Below are 23,061 nucleotides of genomic sequence, written 5' to 3'. Positions count from 1 at the left end.
GGCCTGTGGACAAGTCAACTTCAGATACAATCCCTAAACATATACTAAAATCCAAATAACACATTGTTATAAAGGAATGAGCAACATCGTTGAGTCAAATAACAAGCACCCAAAGTAAATGAATTGTGAACTGATGTACTGTGAATATAAGAATCGAAGGCTTGAGCTGTTGGCTAATTCCGTTTCATACTTTCATCACAGAATGTCCGTATATCATGTTCTTTGATAGCCCCTATCCCTACTTCACCAAAACAGTCTCCTGAGAAAACTTCTCTTTTGCTTTCTTGATTTTGAAGCTGCATCAACATGACAGAAGCTGAAATTAGTCCATCTCTCCATCAGAATGCACAGTACAAGAAACCATGCAGATTAAAATACATTTACCGCTTTGTCTTCCTGCTTTCAACAATGCATCCTCAGCGATTGATCTCCAATGCTTAGCGCACGAGAATGTAAGGCCCATCCCTACAGTCAGCCCTCGCAAAAGCTGGATTGTTCGAAGCACTGAAAATAGCTCTTCTGGGAAACTCTTAAAATAGGAAAGGGATTGAATAAGTCAGTTTAGGAAGCAGTTTAGGAAGTCAAACTGCACATTAATACATAGATCGCTTATATGTGTAAATAATGCAAATAAATGGATGGACATGAATATGGGATTGATTAAGAAAAACATCTAGGATATGTGTTTGCCTGTTTACATCTTGAAGGTGTGATCATAGTATCATACCTCCACTCCAATTTTAGTAAGCGAAGAATCATCAGCAAAAGGTGACATAACAGTTACACCTGGTGGTAATCTTGTATCAAACATTCGCAGGGATAACTGAAACAATTCTTCTAACTTGTTGTCAGATATGGCCCATGTTCGAATACCAAGCTCCCTGAAATATTTTATAGCCATGAGCAAAACAGGTAATATATCAAGAACTATTAAACAACAATCACACCCATCTTTTTGTTTTGAACAGGAACCAATATGACATCTTCATTAGTTTGCTAGTTCAGACTGTTTGTTACAGAAACAACATAAGGTATTTTTGTTTACTGATTTGCAAAAACTCCAAGTGTGTACACATTAGAACATAACGCTGCACCAATGTTTTCCTTAACGCTAAAAACTAAACAATCGGTCACCTACCGTTTAGCCATAATTCAGCCAAAACAGCCATATAAATGGGATAAATGGATGATTAAACAGAAATTGTGTGCCACAGTCTAGTTTAAACGGGCTAAACAATCAACAATGCATTGTGTGCGATTGAGCATACCTGAAACTTTCCTCAGCCCTCAAGAAATCATCATCAGCCATTGCAACTACAAGATTTGCATAAGCAAGCCGTAAATCTTCTGGCATTTCTTTCACTTGTCCATAATCAAGTAAAGCCACCTAAGAAAAATCACAAAGAAGAACATTTAATTGGAAGCTGCCATTGCCCTGTAAAAGGAGATTGAAGGGTTTAAAAGGTCGCTTGCCTCTGTATCCTTACAGATAAGGATGTTTCCTGGGTGTGGATCTGCATGGAAAAAGCCATCCTTCAAGATCATTTGACCATATGCAAGAGTAAGATCTGACAAAATCTTCCTGCAACAGAAAAGGGGACTTTTGAGATAACCTAAGCATTAGAATTTAAAACAATTGAAGAAACGGCTACACAAGAAAAACTGAATTTACAAAAAGGATTGTTTCTAATTATTCAGATCCTCTGCTAGCGACATTGGTTTAACACTGGATATCTTACAGCTTTTTAGTGAGGCATCAGGTCTGGAAACAAATGTTCACAAGAGCAATGTGCTACCTATCCATTGCATCAAGGAGGACATCACACAGATACAGGACCCCATGTCGTGTAGTTACTCTTTTCCAAATTATAAGACGTTATGACTTTTTCTGATACAATCCCTGTTCGGCTGCAGCAGCAGCTTATTTCTGTGCATCTAGACATATTATATCTAAGTGCGTAGCAACAGTTATGTATCTGGAAAAGTCAAAATATCTTATAATTTGAAATGAAGGAAGTACTAGATTTTCCATTAAATACCTTGAAATTCCTGTCTCTCTAGAGAAAAAATGATCTAAAGCTCAAATCTAGCCCATTATTGACAAGATAGCAGATGGGCTTCCAGGATGGAAGGGGCCTGTTACCATATGCTGGTCAACGTATCTTTGTCCAATTTGTCCTCACCTCAATGCTAGTCTACTTGGCAATGGCCATTGAACTTCCACCATGGGCCCTTAAAGCCATTGATAAGATCAGGTGGTGCTTTCTTTGGAGAGGACGTAAAAACACAAAAGTGGGCATTGTCTGGTACTCTGGTCTCTGGTGACTTAGACTAAAGTATGTTGCTGCCCCTGAGCTGGGCAGCTTGGGCATTTCCAACCAACAAAACCTTGGATGGGTACTCAGGATTTTAGGTAGTTATGGTTGCAAAAAACAGAACCTCATCGTCATTGGTTGCCTCTGTTCAAATTCATGGCTGTGCCCGGGCTTTCCTCTCCATGGCAGAGGTCTCAGAAGTTGGTAATGGTGCCTCCACGTTGTTTTGGACTGACAGGTGCATCCACGGACAATGTAGTGCTGACCTTGCACCTCAATTGTTCTCTTTAGTGACAAAATGGTCTAATAAGCAGACTGTTCGGGAGGATCTCACAACTGGATTTCTGGCATTACTGGAGCGCTAACTGTTGAATTCAGGTCAGTACTCTGACAAATCTGCATACAGTGGAACAAATCTGGATACAGTGGAACGTTTCATGGTGCTGTCATCTTTACTCCCTGGAATAGGATTTGAAAATCATGTATTAAGTTGAATGCATCAACTAGTTCAATCTAAAAGCTTAATCTGATAGAGAAATGTGGACAATTCACTTGTATTCTAACACTCCCCCTCAAGTTGAAGCTCTCTCAGACCTCAGACGTGGAATAGAAGCGAGCAATAATTTTAGGCTGATGGAGAGAGGTGAGCAATTCACTTGTATTCTAACATCCTGGAGTCCACAAAAATGCAAGTTTTTTATGCAGCTGCTGGCTCATAATAGGCGCTGGACAGCTGATCGTCTCTTGAGGGGGTCTCCCACATCCTTCCCATTGCCCACTTTGTGATCAAGCTAATGAAACAATCAATCACCTGCTTCAGTTAATCGCACGAGAATTCTGGTTTCCTCCTGCTGTAAAGACTCAGTTTATAAGGTCCCTCCCCACAAAATGAAGATGTTTGCTCTGATGACTCGTGGGCAATGGCTGAAGCAAGGGTGGATGGTCCCATCCCATCAGAAAAGATCTCAATTCTATCATCCTTGGGGCTTGGATAATTTGGAAACACTACAATCGGTGTGTGTATGATGGAGCTTAGCTGAACATGTCTGGAGCACTTTTGCTCAGTAAGGAGGATCTGTTCAATTGGAGTCTGGCAGGGCTAGGGGTATTTCCCACCTCCTTCCTCTTGTGCCGGATGGAGAATATTTGTCAACGGCGAGTTATAACATTTTTTGGAGGTGGGGGTGGGGGAGGGCTCTTACCCCTTCTTTTTTTATTCTTAATATAATGATATACAACTCTCCAACGTGTTCGATAAAATAATTAATTACTCTCAAGGTCTGCCAATTGTGACTAAACTGAGTGGCATGAAATTTTATTATACTCATCCAATAACATTGACCCATCAGTCCATCATATAGTTAGAATCTTAGAACAAGTACAAGGTTCTGTAAACTAAGCAAATGAGAATCATACTCTTTTGAGATGAAGGGGCTTACTGCTTTGCCATGGCTGCAATCTTACCGCTAGGATCTATGCCCCTTCTAGCCATTTCATTGCCAAGATTCATTATTGGGGTCCCTTTGATGAATTCCATTACCAAAACCTCTCTAACAAAACATATAGACAAAAAATGAACATTAAATTCATACTACAACAGAATAAAATCGTATAATGGTTGGTCTAAAAACAGTCACGTGTTGCTTAGCAAAGAAACACAAGAGATAGTAGGCTCGGTAAAAATTAAGCCACTACATCGGATCAAGTTAAGTGCTTGTTCTATCTAACAGCATACAGTATAAAAATCAAGTTTCCAACATCTGGAAAACAAGAACAAAGAAGAGTATGATTTAAAATCAGCAGCAGACTTCCTGATATCTGTAAGAGAATGTGAAGTGCTTGATTGATTGCAAAGGAGATGGGGTACATATATATAGACTCAGAACCCTAACACTAATAGGTCGGCAGCCCAACAGTGGTGCCGGACCCCACACACACACAGAGTACACACCGTCTAACATCCCCCGCAGTCGCAACAGGGCACCACACATGATGGGACTGGAGTAGAAGCCGAAGGTAGGAGCCGACGGGTTGAAATCCTCCCGCAGTCGCAACGTCGTGAGGGTGCGAATGTTGCGGCTAGAGTAGAGACCGGTGTGCACTCCAAGAAGACAATAGCCCCAGGATGCCAAGGTAGCCGAAGCCGAGGCAGCCGTAGTCGGGAGACACGCAGCAGTAGCCTGTTCTTCAGGAGGGGTCGACGTTCGAGCGTCAACGACCGGCGGGACGACGCAAAACGAACAATAGCAGCCTTAGGGCCTTCGTGCTTTTTTCCGTGTCCGGTCGTCGAGGAGCCCCGCCATGGAGGCCGACGGCAGCGCACACGTCTGTGCCGATCAGGGTGGCCACGCCCGCGGCAGAGTAGAAGGGACAACGACGGATCCGGCTGCGAAGGCCACGGCAACGACGGATCTAGCCACGAAGATGATCCGGTCAAAGGGATGGCGGATCCAGCCGGGAAGGTCGCACAGCGGTGGATCCGACCGGGAAAGTCGTAGCAGCGACGGATCCAGCTGTGGCGGCGACGAAAAAAGGGGTGGGACGACGAGGCGGGTCCAGCTGAGCAGGGGCCTGCGCCAGATTCAACCAGACAGGGGCGTTGACGCCGACGACGGGAGAAGCTTGAAAGTAGGAGGCACTGCTGGGTGTCTCGGGCGAGCCGGCAGGGACCGCTGCTCGACTCCTGTGGAAGGCCAGGGCGCGAGAGCAGGTCAGCCGGCACTGGCCCGCGAGGTGAGACGCTAGCAAGATGCCGAGAGAGCCGAGCAACGGGAGGCGTGAACCACAGGACAGGGGGTGTGTTGGGGGCGTCGCTAGGCCTAGATCTGGTCGGACAGAGGAGAGGGGCGGCGGGGAAGGCCGGCGGCCAGAGGAGGGAGGGAGGTCGGGCAGGGGGGCGAGGGCCTGCAGACTGAGCAAAAGGCCGGCGACAGTCATGCGGCCGGCGTCGGCGAGGGGGGGGGGGCGGGCTCGCGCCTGTGGAGGACGCGGCGGCATGGGCCATGCCCGCACCGGGAAGGGGAGCCGCGCCTGCGGCGACGGCAGCGCGGTGGTGGTCGTGCGACCTACACCCGTGAGGGGGGCCGAGCTCGCGCCTGTGGAGGAAGTGGCGCAAGACAGGGGAGCGGCGCCCTGGCCGGTGGCGGCTGCGGCGGTGGCCCCTGCAGTGGAGGAGGGAAGCTCCATGGGGGGAAGGGAGGGGAGGGAAGTCCGGTCGGCAGGGGGGAGATCGACGGTTGGAGGTGACCAGCGGTGGGCAGAGGAAGGCTGGCGGCTGCAGGAGGGAGGCCGCCCCCGGGAGGGAAGGTTGAGCCTCTCGGGGGGGGGGGGGGGGGCAGCGACAGCTGGGTGGGAGAGGACGGCTGGAGGCAGCCGTGGGGTGGAAGGGAAAAACCCTAACCTAGCCCTTTGATACCACGAAAGATTGTGGGCCGTTTGATTGTATTGCATAGGAGAGGGATACATATATATATAGACTCATAACCCTAACCCTAATGGGCCGGCAGCCCAACAGTGGTGTTGACCCACACACACAGAGTACACATTGTCTAACAATATCGTAAAATGGAAGTGATAAATATTTCTTTGTTTATTAGGTCTAAAAATCCGGACAAGCCAGCACATGATAATGTTAATCCCTGGAAGCCCATATACAAAACCTAGAGGATCAGGAAGATCCAACAACACAAAGTCAATGCATGATGGAGGAAAACACACTAGAAAATGTAAATATTAAGTTTGCGTAAAGAAGCATCATGCAAAGGGAAAATCTAATGTGGCTGATAAATATTTCTTGTCCCATAGAAGTGGCTGATTTAATGAAACCATCAAACTAGACACAACCCTTACAGCTTTCCTGCGTGTTCGAGAAAAAAAACAACCCTTACATCCAACTGAACATATGGTAGAGAACTAGGATTCAATTAAATAACCTAAATAACATTTTGGTTAAGTGAGCCTCTATGATATAATACCTGGTAACCATCCCAGGAATCACACGGGGCACCATAACCGGAGGTTTCTTATTGGTGATACGTAGGAATTCTCGAATTCTTTCCATTGCACTTGCTTCGCGCACAAAGTCAAACTCATAGCATATCTTCAGAAAGCAAACATCAATAAAAAACGATATCAATACTTTAATACCACACAAGGCACACACTGGTGTGAGATATCGATGTTTATGAAGACCAATATATTTGAACAGCTAACCTCCTTTGGCTAATGTAAATAATTATATAACTGGTCAATAATGGTCCAGATGCAAATAGGAGATGCTTCTTGTTTATAACAGTATAACACTCAATGAGAACTCTAAATTTGTCATCGTTGTTCTTCGAGCTAATATATAGAAAGAATGACAGCTTATTCTTTTGTGCACATGCATAAATCTAATATTTGAAGATTCTATTAACCTTGCATTGCATTACTGCTTCACCAAAGATACATATTAGTTACCATGTACTATACAATGAACTTTCACATTTGTTCTAACATAAGGAGCTTAAAATTTTCATAGTGATGATTGAAGAAAAAAACAGATAAGAAAAAGGTTGAAACCCTATTTTACTAAATTTGGAAGTTACTGAATAATCAGATATAAGATAGTAGATACCAGAAATCTATGATGTGTATAGCTCTATAAAATGATTTGCGTATAGTAAGAATTTGTGCAGTTTAACAGGGTTCAATAGTAACTTGAAACACGGCAGACGACTTATTTTTATCTCAACACAATTATAAATGCAGAAAGAGGCTCAACATTTTTTGTTGGTGTTTTACGAAAGGGTAGAAAAGTACACTAGATTACTGGGACAAGCAACAAAAAGAAAGATATGGGGATGCGGGAGAAACCTGCTTTTCCATCTCTTTCGTGGCAGAGAATAGATCGAAGTTTATGTCATACTTCTGCAGAAACAAGGCCATTGCTTGCATATTCCGAATATCAACCATCATCAGATGTTCGGCTCCTGGATGTTGAACCTGGTCAATTCCTAATTCATTATGACATCTGAAAAAATCTGAGGTATCAAATTACTGTTTGCAAAACACATAAGCATATTACTAACCTTGACAGCAACATCAGTATTTGACAATTTAAGCCTTGCTCGATGCACCTATCAAATATGAATCAAAATATATCTTGGAAACCATCTTTAGTGAGAAAATAAATGATATGTTCCCAGTATGTATGTGATGTTATGTACTTATATGTTACAAAACAAGGAAACAACATTTGCAAAGGCCTAACATTGGCAGGAATGGTAGAAAGTTCACTCCCCAGATTTCACAGATGAAGAGAAATACCTAAGCACGAACCTGTGCAATAGAAGCAGACCCAACAGGCTCAACATCGAAGAATTCGAATATGTCATCGAAATTCTTCATGAACTGTTTCTCCACAACATCTCTAACCACATCAAATGGCGTGGCTGGGGCCTTGTCACACAGCGTAACAAGTCTCTTCACCCAAGCCATAGGTGCCAGGTCAGGTTTCCCCAGAATTTGAGCAGCCTGTTCAAAATTCACCGATTTAGGGTCACAAATCATAATATGATCATATAAAAGCACCATGTTGGCACGCTAAAATGTTCCGCATGGAAATTGTGCAACATAGGCTAGAGTCAATCCTTAGTGGAAGGGTCAGTAAATGGGCATACATTTTAATTGAGCATAATTTGACTTTTGAGCCGTTGAAACATTGAAAGGTCAAATCATCACTAATTTCATTATTGAGTATGGTATTGATTTAGGAGATGAGATCAATTATCTGACTTCTACTTCTACCCATGGAAACTTTATTTCGTTGGACTTCTACCCATGGAAGGTTTACTTCATTGGATTGGCTTGTAAAAAAGGCCAGGGTGTTGGCATAGTCATTATATCTTCTAATAGTGTTAAATTTGAGAGGTTAAGCCGATTGAATTACTATTGCACCAAGAATCAAGCTGAATATGAAGCCCTGTTATTTGGTTTGAAAATATTGCAATCCATGCAGGTAAAACATGTTTTTTTCTTGAACCACGCAGGAGAGCTACGTGTCATTTCGTTAAGAAAAAGGGAACCCCCCTGATGGATTAGCCACCCCCAGGGAGTTAAAACATGTTGAGGCCTTTGATGATTTCTTGTTGGTACTGCATAAAGTTGCTGGTGAATTTCAATGTTTAGAAGGATCACTTAATGTCTATCTTGTATGTGTCTTCGTATCATTGTTTCTTTACCGAATTTCGAATTTGGCATATTCCAAGATATGAGAATTATAAGGCTAGCATGTTGGCTCACCAAGCATCTAGCTTTGACACCAGTGGACATAACTTTTCTATCAAAGAAGAGGTTGATGCAAATGTTTTCATTTGAATCTGATCAGTAAGAATCGACCAAGTTGGAATTGGGAATCGACAAGGCCAACTTTGCTCTCTTTTGTGCAGGTATGCCCAACCCGGCTAGGTCAGCCCCTAATGGCCGCCAGGCTAGCTTTCCAGACCCAGCTAGGCCAACTCACGAAGTCGGCCAGGCCACTTTCTCAGCGAAGACCCGAATCGGCTTGTTTTGAATTCTAATGACATTTGAAGCTCAGTTGAATGGTTGGAGAGTTCCCATAGTAAAGCATTTACGTGATCCAAGTGCTAAAGTTGAAAAGAGTGTTCGGTGAAGTGTGTTCAAGTTTGTGTTGCACAATGATAAGTTATATAGAAGGAATGCGGAAGACTTGTTATTAAAGTGTTTAGGATTTGATCAAGCAAGAATAGCTATGAGAGAAGTTCATAAAGATGTTTGTGGTAAGCATCAATCGGCTCCAAAATGAAGTGGTTATTGCATAGAGTTAGTTTTTATTGGCCTACTATGATGGTCGATTGTTTTTGTTACTACTAAGGTTGTGAAGAGTGTCAACAATCTAGAAATATTCAGCTCATGTCGTTGATATGCTTCATTCTGTTATCAAATCATGGCCTTTTCGTGATTGGGGGGTTAAACTTCATTAGCTAAATTCATCCCCTATTATTAAAGGAACATCACTTTATCTTGGTTGGTACAAATTACTTCAATAAATGTACTAAAGTTGTTCCCTCGAAAAATATTGTGGGAAACCCTAACCCTAACAAGGGGTTGGGTGATATATTAATAGACTGAGTTAGTTGGGCCTAGCCCATTACACAGGGGTGAGAAGGTAAATACACGAGGTAAACCCCAAACCCTAAACGGGTACTCTTTTTTTTTGAGAACGCGCAGGAGAACTGCGCATCTTATATATTAAAGAGGAAAGGAAACATTACAAAAGAGTAGATGTTGCAGAGCAAATCTCCCAAAGACCCACATTATCCCGAAGGGAATTACAAAGTAGTACTGAAACTAGACCCGACCTCGCCTAGGGCAGCAACTAAGCCCATACTACCGATCTCCTTAGCTCCTGCTAAAACCCAGCAAACACACTCATCTGAGAAACACCTAAAAATCCTGGGCAAGGAAGGAGACTCCCCATGAAACACTGCTCTGTTTCTCTGGAGCCATAGGCACCAAGCCCCCAGGATGATCAGAGAGTTAAGTCCTTTTTCTAGTCTTGATAACTCTAAGGCTCACCTTTCCCCACCAGTCTGTAAAGTTCTCCTCATCAGCAGTCGGAGTGAGATGCCCCAAGCCAATAGCAGCAAGAATTGTATGCCAAAATTGTCGGGCAAAAATGCACGCAGTAAGGAGGTGCTGAATTGTCTCTTGGGCTTGATCACACATTGGGCAAACATCTGGGTGTGGCAATCCCCTCAACTGTAATCTGTCAGTTGTCCAACATTTGTTCCTTATCGCCAACCAAAGGAAAAACTTGCATTTAGGAGGGGCCCAGGTCTTCCACAATCTCTTCCAAGGCTCAAAGACAGTAGAACATAATAAAAGGACTTTGTAGCAGGATTTAGAGGAGAACAACCCTGATGCCTCATGTCTCCAAACATGGCGATCTTCCTCCTGGGTAAGCTGCACATCTCCTAAAGTATCCCATAAGAAAAGAAATTGCTGAATTCCAATCAAGGAAAGGGGGGGTTGATATGTGCAATCCATTGCCTGTTTTCAAGAGCCTGATCCACTGTCATAGAGGTAAGAGCTCGCTTAGCCACCTTGGACACCACTTCTGATGCAAGATCTCTGATGGAGCATCCATTAAGCCACTTATCTGTCCAGAACAAGGTATTAGAGCCATTTCCCACATGAGAAATCAGAGATGCTGCAAAAAGGTCTTTAACATGCTGCTGAATGGGGATGGACAAGCCATGCCAAGGCCTATCCCGATCTATTTTTTGAAGCCAAAGCCATTTGGCTTGAAGGGCCCAACACATGTGCTGTAAATTAGGGATCCCAAGCCCACCATACTTCAAAGTTCTTGTGACTGAATCCCAGGCCACAAGGCAGCTGCCTCCATTCACCTCTTTTCTCCCTCTCCACACAAATCCTTTTCTGATTTTATCAATTTTGTGAATCACCCACTTAGGGACATTCATTGCAAGGAATAGATAAACTGGGATGGCAGAGAGAACAAAGCGCACAAGGGCTGTCCTACCAGCAAGGTTGAGGAGCCTAGCTTTCCAATTTGGTAGCCTATCCGCAATCTTGTCAAACCAAGTCATCAAAATATTCCTGCTAAGTTTCTTATCTGAGATAGGCAGCCCCAAATAAGTGCAAGGGAAGGAAGAAGGGGTGCACTGCAGAATGTTACACCCTTCCTGCAGCAAATCATCCTCACATCTTATTGGGATGGCACAACTCTTGTGCAAATTAGTTACTAGGCCAGAAGCTTCTCCAAAACAGTCAAGAATGAGTTTGACACAATTTAGCTCTTCCACCCTGGGCTTGACAAACAAGACTACATCATCTGCATATAGAGATAATCTGGACTTCACAATGGCACCTTCCAGACTAGACAACAATTGTTTTTCTTCTGCCACTCTGAAAAGGCTGCTGAGCACATCCATCACCAGGACAAAGAGCATTGGGGAGAGGGGATCCCCTTGCCTCAAACCTCTGCGATGTCTAATCAGCTCCCCAGGAAATCCATTTAATAATATTTGAGTCGAGGAAGTAGCCAGCAAATTGGAAATAAGATTCCTCCACCTATTACCAAAACCAAGGTAGGATAAAACCTCAAGGAATGCCCAGGAAACAGAATCAAATGCCTTTGTTAAGTCCAGTTTCAGAAAAAGGCTGGCCACTTTTCTCCTGTGCAAGGACTTAATTGAGTGCTGGACCAACATATAATTGTCATGAATAGATCTGCCCCTTATAAAAGCACTCTGATTAGCCTCAACCAACTTGTTGAGGAGAGGAGCAAGCCTATTGGCAAGGACCTTTGTGGACAGCTTAGCAAAGCTGTGAATGAGGCTGATGGGCCTGTAATCATCAGCAGAAATGGGGTCTGCCTTCTTGGGGATCAAAGTAATATATGCTGTGTTTAGAGGCCCAAACTTTTGTGAATTACCAAGGTGAAGGGCAGCAAGGGCAGCCATCAAATCTGCCTTAATTATAGACCAGCAAGTTTTGTAGAATCTCCCTGTGTAGCCATCTGGCCCAGGCGCTTTATCTGAAGGAAGACTGGCAATAGCATCCCACACTTCCTCCTCTGTAAAAGGCAGCTCAAGAGCAGACAAATCAATAGGAGCTCTGTGACATTCTTCTAGCTTCAGAGTTAGCCTTCTCTGGGGGGTACACCCCAACAGATTAGAGTAAAAATCATGCAGCACCTCCTGTTTTTGCTCATGAGATGTGACCACTCTCTCCCCATCCAGTAAGCTACATATATGATTTCTTTTCCTGCGGCAGCAGGCCTGCATATGGAAGAAGGAAGTGTTGGCATCTCCATCCTTCAGATACTGAACTCGAGATCTGAGTCTTGCAACAGTTCTCTCCAGGGAAGCAAGGACCAGGCACTGTTGCTTGAGTTTTCTTAACAGCCATAACTCATCTAGGGATAACACCCTGCTGTCTTGAGCCATTTCCAGCCTGTGTAAAATCTCTCTTGCTAAACCCAGTTGAATTTTAATGTTGCCCACTGTTTTGTGCCCCCAAGACTGCAGGGCTCTGATTAGCCTCTTGAGCTTCAGAGAGATCCTCTCCAGATGACCACAGATTTGAAGTGGCTGGTTCCAGGAATCTGCCACCAACTCACGAAAGTCTGGCAATTTGGTCCACTCTCGAAATGAAATCTCCTTTTCCCCGTACCTTCTTCTTCACGCAGCTTTAAAATCAAAGGGCAATGATCAGAATCTTCTGAGGCCTTGCTGAATAAAGTAGAAGCTGGGAACAACCCTTCCCAGCTCGAAGTGCAGAAGACATGATCTAATTTAACAAGAGTGGGGGCCTGTCTCTGGTTAGACCAGGTGTATCTTCTTCCTATCAAAGGAATTTCTTTCAGCTCCAATTCATCTATCCATCTTCTGAATCTTCTCAACAGGGCCCTGTTGATACAGGAGTTGTTCTTGTCCTCAGACCTGGAAATCTGATTAAAATCACCTGCCAAGATCCAAGGCCCATCACATCCTGCCCAGACCTCACTTAACTCTTGTAGAAAAGCCTGTTTAAGATTATCTTGATGTGGCCCGTAAACCCCTGTGAACCACCATAGTGGGCCTGAAGCCTCCTGCAGTTGAATAGAGACCGAGAACTCCCTGATCACATGAATGCTGTGGGTGAAAACTCCATCTCTCCAAGCCACTAAAATGCCCCCTCTTGTCCCCTGTGCTGGACTGAAAACAAAATTACTGTAACCAGCACCAAGAATGGAAAGGATATCAAAATCCGAAATGTTGCTCATTTTGGTTTCTTGCAAACAGATAAGTGAAGGCTTGATGTCCAGGACTAAGGTCTTGACATTATCTTTCCTAGCCCTACTATTCAATCCTCTCACATTCCAAATTAGAAAGCTGCACTGGTCCATTGAGAACAAGGAAACACGACCATACCAAACGATCCAAGCTTACGCGAGCTCAGATGCATCCCATCCAAACAGAGCTGCCAATGCAGCGATGTGCTCTCTGGAGAGGGGTGAATTGTATAGAGCAGCATATCTGCTAGCATCTTCCAGAGAGATATTGCCATGATCATCACAGAATCCCAACTTCTTGCAAACAGAGGCTGCTGCTTCGGAGCCTAGCTCAGGCGGAAACTTGGCCACCCTTCTGGATCTCCTAGGCTTGAAATTTCTTGGAAGGGTCTTCTTTCTGCGTTTAGGGACTGGCGGTGGGCTCAACAGACCATTAATGGCCTTGGAAATGTGCTGACTAAATTCCTGCAAGGGGGTCGAGGCTGCCGAGGACACTGCCTGGGAGTGAACCGGTGTGGCATCTCTTCTTCTAGAGTACACCTTCAAACAAGGTGGCTTTACTTGCAGACTATACTTGATAATTTCCCAGGGGTCCCTGACCTGTGCAGCATTGGCGATTGGGACCCTCGGGTCTTGCATGCTTGGCACAGAGGCCCGATCTGAATGAACAAAACAGAGACAATCTGAGTTCTGTCCAATCCTGTGACACCCGCCCAACTCCTCCATAATCGTCGTTTGAAATGTGGCGCCGTGGGGAGGAACAATCAATGAGGCGGGCCCAGGAGGGATGGGCACTGGCTCTGGCACTGGAGAACCCGAAGGGATGAACGTCGGAATTGGAGAGCCCGAAGCGTCCACCCCTGTTCCCACGATCTCCTCAACTACCGAGGCGCCCGGAAACTCAACCGTCGCAGATGCCCTTCCAGACGCAGAGCCGCGCGCCAGAGGAAGGGATTCCGAAGCGACAGACTCTTCCCCCAAAGGGACCGGGAGCGCGACCGTCCCGCCAGGCGCAGAGTCGGGGCGGACACAAGGCCCGAGGCGCGCGGAGCCGGCGCGGGCAGTAGATCCGAGGTGCGCGGAGCCGGCACGGGCACTAGGCCCGAGGCGCGCGTGCACAGGCCTGCGAACAGTCGCCGTAGGACTTGAATGTGGATTCTTCCGACAATTCTTGTTCCATTGAGTTTGACCCCTCTGGTTTTTCTGTGAAGGATCTGGCCACTTGGACCCCTCTCGCCCGATGTGACAGCGTCAGGCCCCTCTACACGCTCCAGCCTTCCACCACCGACGTGTCTCCACCTCCCGTCCTAGTCTCCACCACCTCCGCCATCACTTGGCATCGTCGTCTCGGCTACCCAGGACCTAACGTCATGAGCAAACTTACCAATAGCTTAGATCCTTCATGTAGTAGGGGACATTTTGAGGGCCTCTGTCATGCTTGTCAGTTAAGCCGACATACTCGTCTCCCATTTACTACTTCTTCTCGGGCTGAGCAGGCTTTTGATCTGGTTCATTGTGATCTCTGGACCTCCCCTGTACTCAGTCTTTCTGGTTACAGATACTACTTGGTGATTTTGGATGATTTTTCCCATTTTCTTTGGACTTTTCCTCTTCGGTTGAAGTCCGACATGTTCACCACCCTCACACACTTCTTCGCCTAGGTATCCACCCAGTTCCATCAGTCGGTCCGTGCCCTGCAGTGTGACAATGGTCGCAAGTTCAACAATCACGCCTCCTGTTCTTTCTTTCTCACCAACAGCGTCCAGTTGTGTCTCTCGTACCCCTACACCTTTGCCCAGAACGGCCGGGCCGAACGCATGATTCGCACCACCACCAATATGATTCGTTGCCTTCTCTTCCAGGCGTCTCTCCCTGCCAGCTACTGGGTAGAGGCCCTGCACACCGCCACACACCTCCTCATCAGTCTTCCCTCGAAGGCGGTGAGCCACCCTACTCCCCACTTCGCCCTGTACGACACAGTCCCCTCCTACGACCACCTTCGCGTGTTCGGTTGTGCCTGCTATCCTAACACTTTTGCCACTGCTCCTCATAAGCTATCTCCTCGCTCCACTCGCTGCCTCTTCCTTGGCTACTCCCCAGACCACAAGGGGTATCGTTGCCTTGACCTCACCTCACACCACATCATCATCTCTCGTCACGTTGTCTTCGACGAAGATGTATTTCCCCTTGCTGGCTCCTCCCCACCCGCCGATCTCGACTCCCTTCTTGACTCTGATCCAGTTACCCCTCCACCCCAGGCGCCCCGCCTTACGCCGTTGCCTGCACCACGCACGGCCTCGACGCCTCCGCTCACGCTTCTTCCCGCGCCACACGCAGCCCCGTCGACCCTACCTGCGCCACGTGCGGCCCCATCGACCCTGCCTGCGCCACGCATAGCCCCGTCGACTCCTCTCGCGCCATGTGCGGCCCCGTCGACGAGCGTGGCTCGCTTCGCCGACCCCACTTGGTCCACGAGGGGTCGGTGCGGGCAGGGAAGCCTGGCGGGGAGCGATGAGGGTGCTGCGCAGTGAGTGCAGCGAGGAGAACGCTTGGGAGGGGTTCAAGGCCGACGATGAAAGGGGGCTCGTCGCTGGTGAGGTCGCTGTGGTGGGAGAGGACGCCCGCAGCGGGAAGGAGGCCAGCAGCGGTGGCGGGGAGGAGGTCGGCCGCATCGCTGCTGGGGAGAAGACCAGCGGTGGTGGGGCTACTTGCGCTAGCCCCAAAGCCAGGTGCATGCGCGCACCGGTGCTGGTCGTGGGGCGGCGCGGTGCATGGCCAGGCGCGCATCTGCACCGGCGTTAGCGTGGACAGTCGCGTCCGCGGCAAGGACGGTCGCACATGCGCCTATGTGGGCGTCGGCGTCCTGCAGGGCGGTGCGAATGGGGTCCATGGCCATCGCCGGCGTGGGGACAAGGACCGACGGCGAGAGGGCGGCGGGATCCGACGGCGCAAGCGCACGCAAGGGGTGGCAGGATCCAGCGGCGCAAGGGGCGCAGTGGGGATGGCAACGCTAGGGGTGGCGCGGTCCGGTGTTGGTCGGAGAGAGGAGGGAGGGAGGGAGGTGGCTGGCTCGGTCCGGTGGTGGCCGGAGGGAGGAGGGAGGCGGCCGGCTCGGTCCGGTGGTGGCCGGAGGGAGGAGGGAGGGGGGAGGTGGCCGGCTGGACAGAGGAGTCGGCGGCTGTGAAGGGAGGGAGGGAGGGAGAAGAGAGAGAAACTGAAAACCTAGCTCTATACCATGTGGGAAACCCTAAGAAGGGGCTTGGTGATGTATTAATAGACTGAGTTAGTTGGGCCTAGCCCATTACACAGGGGTGAGAAGGTAAATACACGGGGTAAACCCCAAACCCTAAACGGGTACTCTAACAAATATGAGACACAAAAAGGTAATGAGTTCATTATTGAGCATATAATACATAAATTCGGCATCCCTCAAACATTAACTATGGATCAAAGGGCAACATTTTTGTCAAAAGAAGTAAGGGATTTCGCTGAACTATATAAAATCAAATTACTCAATTTATTTCCATACTATGCTCAAGCTAATAGCTAAGTTGAATCTAGTAATAAGATTTTGATCGAGCTTATCGAAAAGAAGATTGAGGATAATCCAAGGAGGTGGCATGAGGTTTCGTCTAAAGCTCTACGGACACATCATGTGTCTAGACATGGTGGTACTAAAATTACTCCTTTTGAATGAGTATATGGGCAAGAAGCTATGTTACCTATCGAAGTAAGTTTGGGTGTATATAGGCTTGTTAAACAAAATGAATTAGTTTTTGTTATGTATCATGGTTTTATGATAGACAATATTGATGAGGTGACACAAAAGGGATTGAAGCCACTCAAAGATATGGAGAAAGACAAGGCTCGACTTGCTCGAGCATATAATAAGAAAGCCAAAACCAAGTTGTTCTAAGTTAGAGATCTAGTGCGAAAAACCATACTACCAATTAGATCTCCAAGTAGATCAAAGAGCAACAACTTTGGCAAGTGGTCACCAAATTGAGAGGATCCTTATAAAGTGATCAAAGCAATATTTGAAAATTCATATATGCTAGATACGATGTAAGGTAATAGTCTCCCCAAAGCAATCAACAGAAGGTACTTCAAAAAGTATTTTTCAAGTATTTTGCAAGAAGACTAAAGTGATTTCCAAACAATGGTTGAGTATTTATATCAACCTTAATGTAAATTTGGGTTAGCCAATGAGTTAGACATCATCGCTATTTAGTGCTTTTGTGTTTTCTGGTTCGAGTACTATTCACCTAAAACAGAGAGGCATACATTAACACGCTAAAATGTTCAGCATGGAAATTGTGCAACATAGGCTAGAGTCGGCTAGGCCGGCAGCCGGCTGCTGAACGCCTGAACCTAGCCAGGCCAGGTTTCTAAAGTCGGCCAGGTCGGGTCTCCAAAGTCAGTCTGGCCGCCCCAAACCTAGCTTGGTCGGCTTCCTATTGCTAGGCTAGCTATAGTAGTCAACCCCTGTAAAACCAGCCTAGCGGATTTTCATCCGAACCGATTAATTTTCGTTCTTTAACATGGAAAACTTGAATAACACGTTATGGAGTTGTTTCCTATTGTGATGAACCATCCCTTCTATATATATGAGAGTATCACGAATAATTGAGTTAACCAACATCCAATTGATTCAAAATACGTGTATTATCCCTTTTATCCATTTTCCCTCTATATATTGTTGTTCGTCACGTCTCTCGCGGAGATTTGGCAGTGTTCTAGGTGTCATTGCCGATCCTAAGATAACCTCCACGTGCTTCTTCCCGGAAGGTGTTCTGGAGTCTATCAAAGAATAGAATCAGCATCGGCTTAATTAGTCTCTAGACCGGTTTCTTCAGTCTGTAACGTTCCTCGTGCGTTCAAGTTCGTGTGTCGCCCACGGGCATGGGCGGACCCACAGGGGGGTCCGGGTGGGCCCTGGCACACCCTAAGCCAGGCCCACCGGAGACCCCACCCGGCCATCCGGCGTCGGCAGTTCCAACTTCCCAACTTCTACGGAGATCTGATCGCTTCTGGCGGCAACAACTCAACAATACAGCTTCCTGTTCTTGCCTCTGCCTGGCGGCTATTCCTGGTGGGCAGCGAGCCGGCGACTTCCTGCAGGCTGCAGCCTGCGCCGCTGTTCCTAGCGCCCGGCACGGGCGGCTGGCTGCTTCCTGCTTCTGCCCGTCTCCGAACTCCGGTGGCCGGCTGGCGGTGTACCGTGTACGACAGGTAATTTGCAATCCAATTTTTTGTATAGATATAGATGTTTATGTGTCAGTCGAAACATCAGATCATGTATTGCCTTTGTATTTTTATGTTACATTCGGTTTGGATTGCGAAAAATCAGACCATTACCGTGAAGAACAATCTGAATGTTTCGGCATCAGCAGATATATGGGGCGCCATGTAATCTCTGAATGCATATTTTCACTACTGGTCGGCGATCGTTTTAGCCACAGCTGTTGTGACTTTTTTTATTTTAGTCTGCGGTGCTTTATAGTAGTCAGACTCTACCCGCAGCCGCTGCTGTGACTTTGTCTTATTGATTGTTGATTCACTACCATTATTTTTGTAGTGACTAAAATATGAAGAAGCAGGGAGATATTGCCTCTCTTTTTCGCAATCATGCTGCCAAAAAACAGAAGTTTATTTCTACTTCATTATCTCCGGATGTTACTCAAGCGTCGACACCTCAAGAACAAGAGGAAGAGAGGATAAATGAAGAAATTGTGAATCCAATACCATCTGCACCGCCATCGCCAACACTTTATGATGTCAGTCATCTTCCACATGATCCAGGTGAAAGACAACCTATTGCAAGTTACCATGCTAATGATCACGATGCAATTCGAAGAGCATATATTCTTAGAGGTCCATTTCAACCATATGCACATGAATTCCCAAATAGGAAAATTGGAGATAGAGATCGTCATTTTAATTTTGTGTGGTTTCAAAATTTTCCTTTGATTGAATATAGTGTCAAGAAAGATGCTGCATTTTGCTTTATGTGCTACTTATTCAAAAGTAAAGCAAATAAGGGCAAAGGGACTTCTGCATTTACTTCAGATGGTTGGAATAATTGGAATAAAGGGTCTGAAGCACTTCTAAAACATGTGGGTTCTATGTCACATAAGACAGACGAAGAGAAATATCTTGGCTTTATAAATCCTAATGCAGCAATTGATAATAAAATTGAGAAGTGGAGTGATGATGATCGCAATCTTTATAAGATAAGATTGACATATTCACTTCGATGTTTGAAGTTTCTTTTGCATCAAGGATTGTCATTCTGTGGACATGATGAAAGTGAAGAGTCTAGCAACAGAGGAAACTTTATTGAAATCTTGAAATTTCTTGCTGTAAATAGTGAGGAGGTCAACAAGTATGTTCTTAACAACGCTCTAGGTAATTGCACTTTGACTAGCCCAAAGATACAAAAGCAGATTATTCAATGTTGCGCTATAGAAACTAGAAAGAAAATAATTGAAGAGCTTGGGGAAGAGCCATTTGCAATTTTAGCGGATGAGTCTAGTGACATATCACACAAAGAACAACTTGCTCTTTGCTTGCGTTATGTTGATGCATTGGGAAGGCCATGTGAGCACTTCATTGGAGTTGTTAATGTAGATGATACTAGCTCTTTATCACTTAAGGATGCAATTGAAGCTTTACTTGTTAGTCATGGCTTGACTTTGACACGAATTCGTGGACAAGGTTATGACGGGGCTAGCAACATGAGAGGTGATATTAAAGGATTGAAAACATTAATCATGCAAGAGTCACCTTCTGCTTATTATATCCATTGTTTTGCACATCAACTCCAACTAGTACTTGTTGTTGTTGCCAAGGGAAATAATGATTGTGTGTGGTTTTTTGATCAAGTAACTCTCTTATTGAATATCGTTGGAGTTTCTTGTAAGCGTCACGGTATGCTTCGAGATGCTAGACTTGAGAATCTCATGAAATCACTTGAATGTGGTGAACTTGAAACTGGGAGAGGATTGAATCAAGAGATGGGGTTGCCTAGGTCTGGTGAGACTCGATGGGGCTCTTATTACAAAACTATATGCAACATAATTACTATGTATCCTGTAATCCGAGATGTTCTCATGATTCTTGGAGAGGATACTACAATTAGAAGTGATTGGACAAGGATACATTCTATGCTTGGAGCATTTGAGTCATTTGACTTTGTTTTTGATGCACACTTAATGTTTGTTATTCTTGGATATACAAATGATTTATCAGTGCGTTTGCAAAGAAGGGAGCAAGATATTATTAATGCAATTTCACTTGTTAATGTGGTAAAGAGAAGAATGCAACAGTTAAGGCTTGATGGTTGGGATCAATTCCTTCAAAGAATCACTTCATTTTGCAACAAATATGATATCCAAGTTCCTGCTATGGATGGAAATTATAAGCCTTATGGAAGATCATCACGATTTGTTCATAACCAAACTAATGACGACCACTTCAGAAGAGAAGTATATATTGGGGTCATTAATCAAATTAGCCTAGAGTTTGATAGTTGGTTTAGTGAGGCTAATATGGAGTTGCTTTCTTGTATGTCAGCCTTGGATCCTTCCAACTCTTTTGCTTCTTTTGATGCACACAAGGTACGAAAGCTAGCTGATTTCTATCCTAATGACATGTCAAGCACTGACTTGTTAAAACTTGACTTGCAACTTGACAATTATATTAATGGCATAAGAGAAGATGATAGATTCAAAGACATAACTAATCTTGTGGACCTCTCAGTTAAGCTTGTTGAAACAAAGAGACATAAGGTGTTTGATATGGTTTATTTGCTTCTCAAATTGGTATTGCTTTTGCCTGTGGCGACAACAAGTGTTGAAAGGGCATTTTCTGCAATGAGTTTGGTGAAGACTAAATTGAGAAACAAGATGTGTGATAGTCTTTTTGATGATTGTCTTGTTACATACATCGAGAGGGATATTTTCTTCGAAATGAATGAAGAAGATATAATTGAAACTTTTATGGCCTTGAGGAAGCGCAGGCCAGATAAGTAGTATTATTGCAATCTTTATGTTTAATGTATGCAATTTTCATGCTTATTTGTTGAGTGTCAAACTTTATATCCATATATCAAATTATTTACCAAATTTACTATGAAATTATATGTAAATTAGATAGAATTCTATATGAAAATTTTGTTGCGGCACACCTTATGTAAAAATACTAGGTCCGCCACTGCCCACGGGTGTGTTGGCCCTTGTGTGATCCGGATCTTTTCAGTGTCAAATACACCACAAAAGCAATCACAGTTGACAGCACAATCGGCTGTCACGCATAATTTTCCTTTTGTTGGATAGGGTTGGGGCAATTTGAAAATCGGAGAGGGCCAGAGAAAAAAAAAACAGGACGAACCGATGCACCCTGCACACCAACCTTGAGGAAAAGACCGCCGAGCTCGGAGCAGAGGGAATACATCTTCTGGGCGCCGAGCTCGTGCTGCTGCTCCCACATGGCCTCCCGCTCGTCCTCATCCTTCACAAACCCAGCCCGCAGCTGGCACACCTGGACCGACCAAAGCGATTCGCAATAAAAAAACGAACTTAAGAGGCATATAGACGAGCAGGTGGGTCACCTTGTAGCTGGTGTAGATGTCCGCGGCGCGGACCCAGAACTGCGCGGAGCGGCTCCATGGGCGGAGGCGGTCGGAGATGCGGTCCCGCAGGTCCTGCAACTGCGCGAGCGCCAGCGGCATTGCTAGCAGACGGAACGAGTCCGAGGACGGGTGCGGCCGTGCGAGAGAAGATGGATGATTGGATATACGTGTCCGCCAGTCGCTGGTGCGGGAACCTACAGCCGCCGCCGCCGCCGCCGCCGCCGCGGCTGCGCCGTTCCGTTCCTTTTCTGCCTGGTGGCCCGGCGGGGGTCGGAGGGCGCTGCCGCTGCCGCTGCCGTGTCCACGTGTTGTCTGGCTGGTTGGCTATCGGCCTACGGTGAGGAGCGAGGCCTGACGGGTTTCCCCTTTTTCGAGTGGGGGCCAGGGTACACGGTGCCCGAACGCCATTTGTGCGCTAGCATGGCAGCCCGCACACCTGCACGCCACATGCCGTGCCGAGAAGAGATGGCGCGCCCGAGGTAGGCTGACGGCGACGGTTCGCCTACTCGCGATCGCGAGTCGCCACTAGAATTGGAATTTACTCCTACTAGTACTTGGTAGTCTATAGCCCTGTTTGGCACAGCTGCTCCTTATTGAAAAAACAGCTTATCTGATAAGCTGTTGAAAACAGCTTCTGCTTGTTGACTGCTTTTAGTGTATTCTGAGAAGCAGCTAAACTAATAAGCTGCTGCAGAAGCTAGCTGTTTGGCAGAACTTCTGTTTAAATTTGTGAAGAAGCTGAAAATAAGCTGTGGTTATGCGTCATTTTTTATAAATAACCCCTCATAACTATTTTAAATTAATCCATCGCACGTTTATAGATGGCCAAACGATGGTCCAGCACGGGCCAGACGCACGCGGACCACAACTATGGTCCATACACATCATGCCGGTCTGCTGACTGTGTCGGGCCAACCCATTAGCCCGTCGGTCCATTTGATTAAATTAGCGTAAAATGTTAAACTTGTCGGTCCATTTGTTTAAATTAGCGTAAAATGTTAAAAAATTGTGCAAGAGGTGGGGTTTGAACCCATGCTCTAATGGAAGAAGGGTGAGATACACTGGGTGAAGCTGTCTAAACAATAGAACATCATTCACATATATTTTTTTATATTGAATATAAATTGTATATATGTATATACTTTTTTGTAAAATAAAAAATATAATCGTGTCGGGTCGGGCCACCAATATGGGCCGAGGCTACAGCCAAGCACGGCACGACATTCTTGGCTCTTGCAAGCATTATGTCGTTTCTGAAACCATATTGGCACAATGGACTACATGGTGTTTGAGGTTGCTGAATTGGATGGAGC

The 23,061-nt window shown here is 45.8% G+C and overlaps 1 protein-coding gene across 2 annotated transcripts; it reads right to left on the bottom strand.

Annotated features, from left to right (window-relative positions):
- Positions 1 to 22,219, bottom strand: LOC100272650 (uncharacterized). Of its 2 annotated transcripts, NM_001147108.1 has the most exons (12): positions 21,728 to 22,056; positions 21,529 to 21,657; positions 7,635 to 7,829; positions 7,385 to 7,432; positions 7,170 to 7,298; positions 6,290 to 6,414; positions 3,755 to 3,865; positions 1,474 to 1,582; positions 1,269 to 1,387; positions 728 to 881; positions 385 to 529; positions 47 to 296 (listed from the first exon to the last, which is right to left on the bottom strand). In NM_001147108.1, exons 1-12 carry the CDS (start codon positions 21,845 to 21,847, stop codon positions 244 to 246), a joined length of 1,437 nt encoding a protein of 478 aa, NP_001140580.1. In that variant the 5' UTR covers positions 21,848 to 22,056; the 3' UTR covers positions 47 to 243. The 2 variants fall into 2 exon arrangements, with proteins under 2 accessions (XP_008672358.1, NP_001140580.1); XM_008674136.3 differs by lacking the exon at positions 3,755 to 3,865 and having other exon boundaries at positions 1 to 296; positions 21,728 to 22,219.
- Between the last annotated feature and the right edge of the window lie 842 nt (positions 22,220 to 23,061).

The sequence above is a fragment of the Zea mays genome, chromosome 3 (genome assembly GCF_902167145.1).
Source record: "Zea mays cultivar B73 chromosome 3, Zm-B73-REFERENCE-NAM-5.0, whole genome shotgun sequence".
Classification (NCBI taxonomy): domain Eukaryota; kingdom Viridiplantae; phylum Streptophyta; class Magnoliopsida; order Poales; family Poaceae; genus Zea; species Zea mays.
This window is presented reverse-complemented; position numbering and strand designations above follow the sequence as displayed.

Bases quoted from the DNA above. Each gene is read 5' to 3' on its own strand.
- LOC100272650 (NM_001147108.1), bottom strand. From the start codon at position 21,847: ATGCCGCTGGCGCTCGCGCAGTTGCAGGACCTGCGGGACCGCATCTCC. The intron at 3,866-6,289 runs GTATTATATCAT...ATGTTTTGTTAG, and splicing joins ATTCCTGGGATGGTTACCAG to AGAGGTTTTGGTAATGGAAT. The intron at 882-1,268 runs GTATGCTCAATC...AAAATATTTCAG, and splicing joins AGGGCTGAGGAAAGTTTCAG to GGAGCTTGGTATTCGAACAT.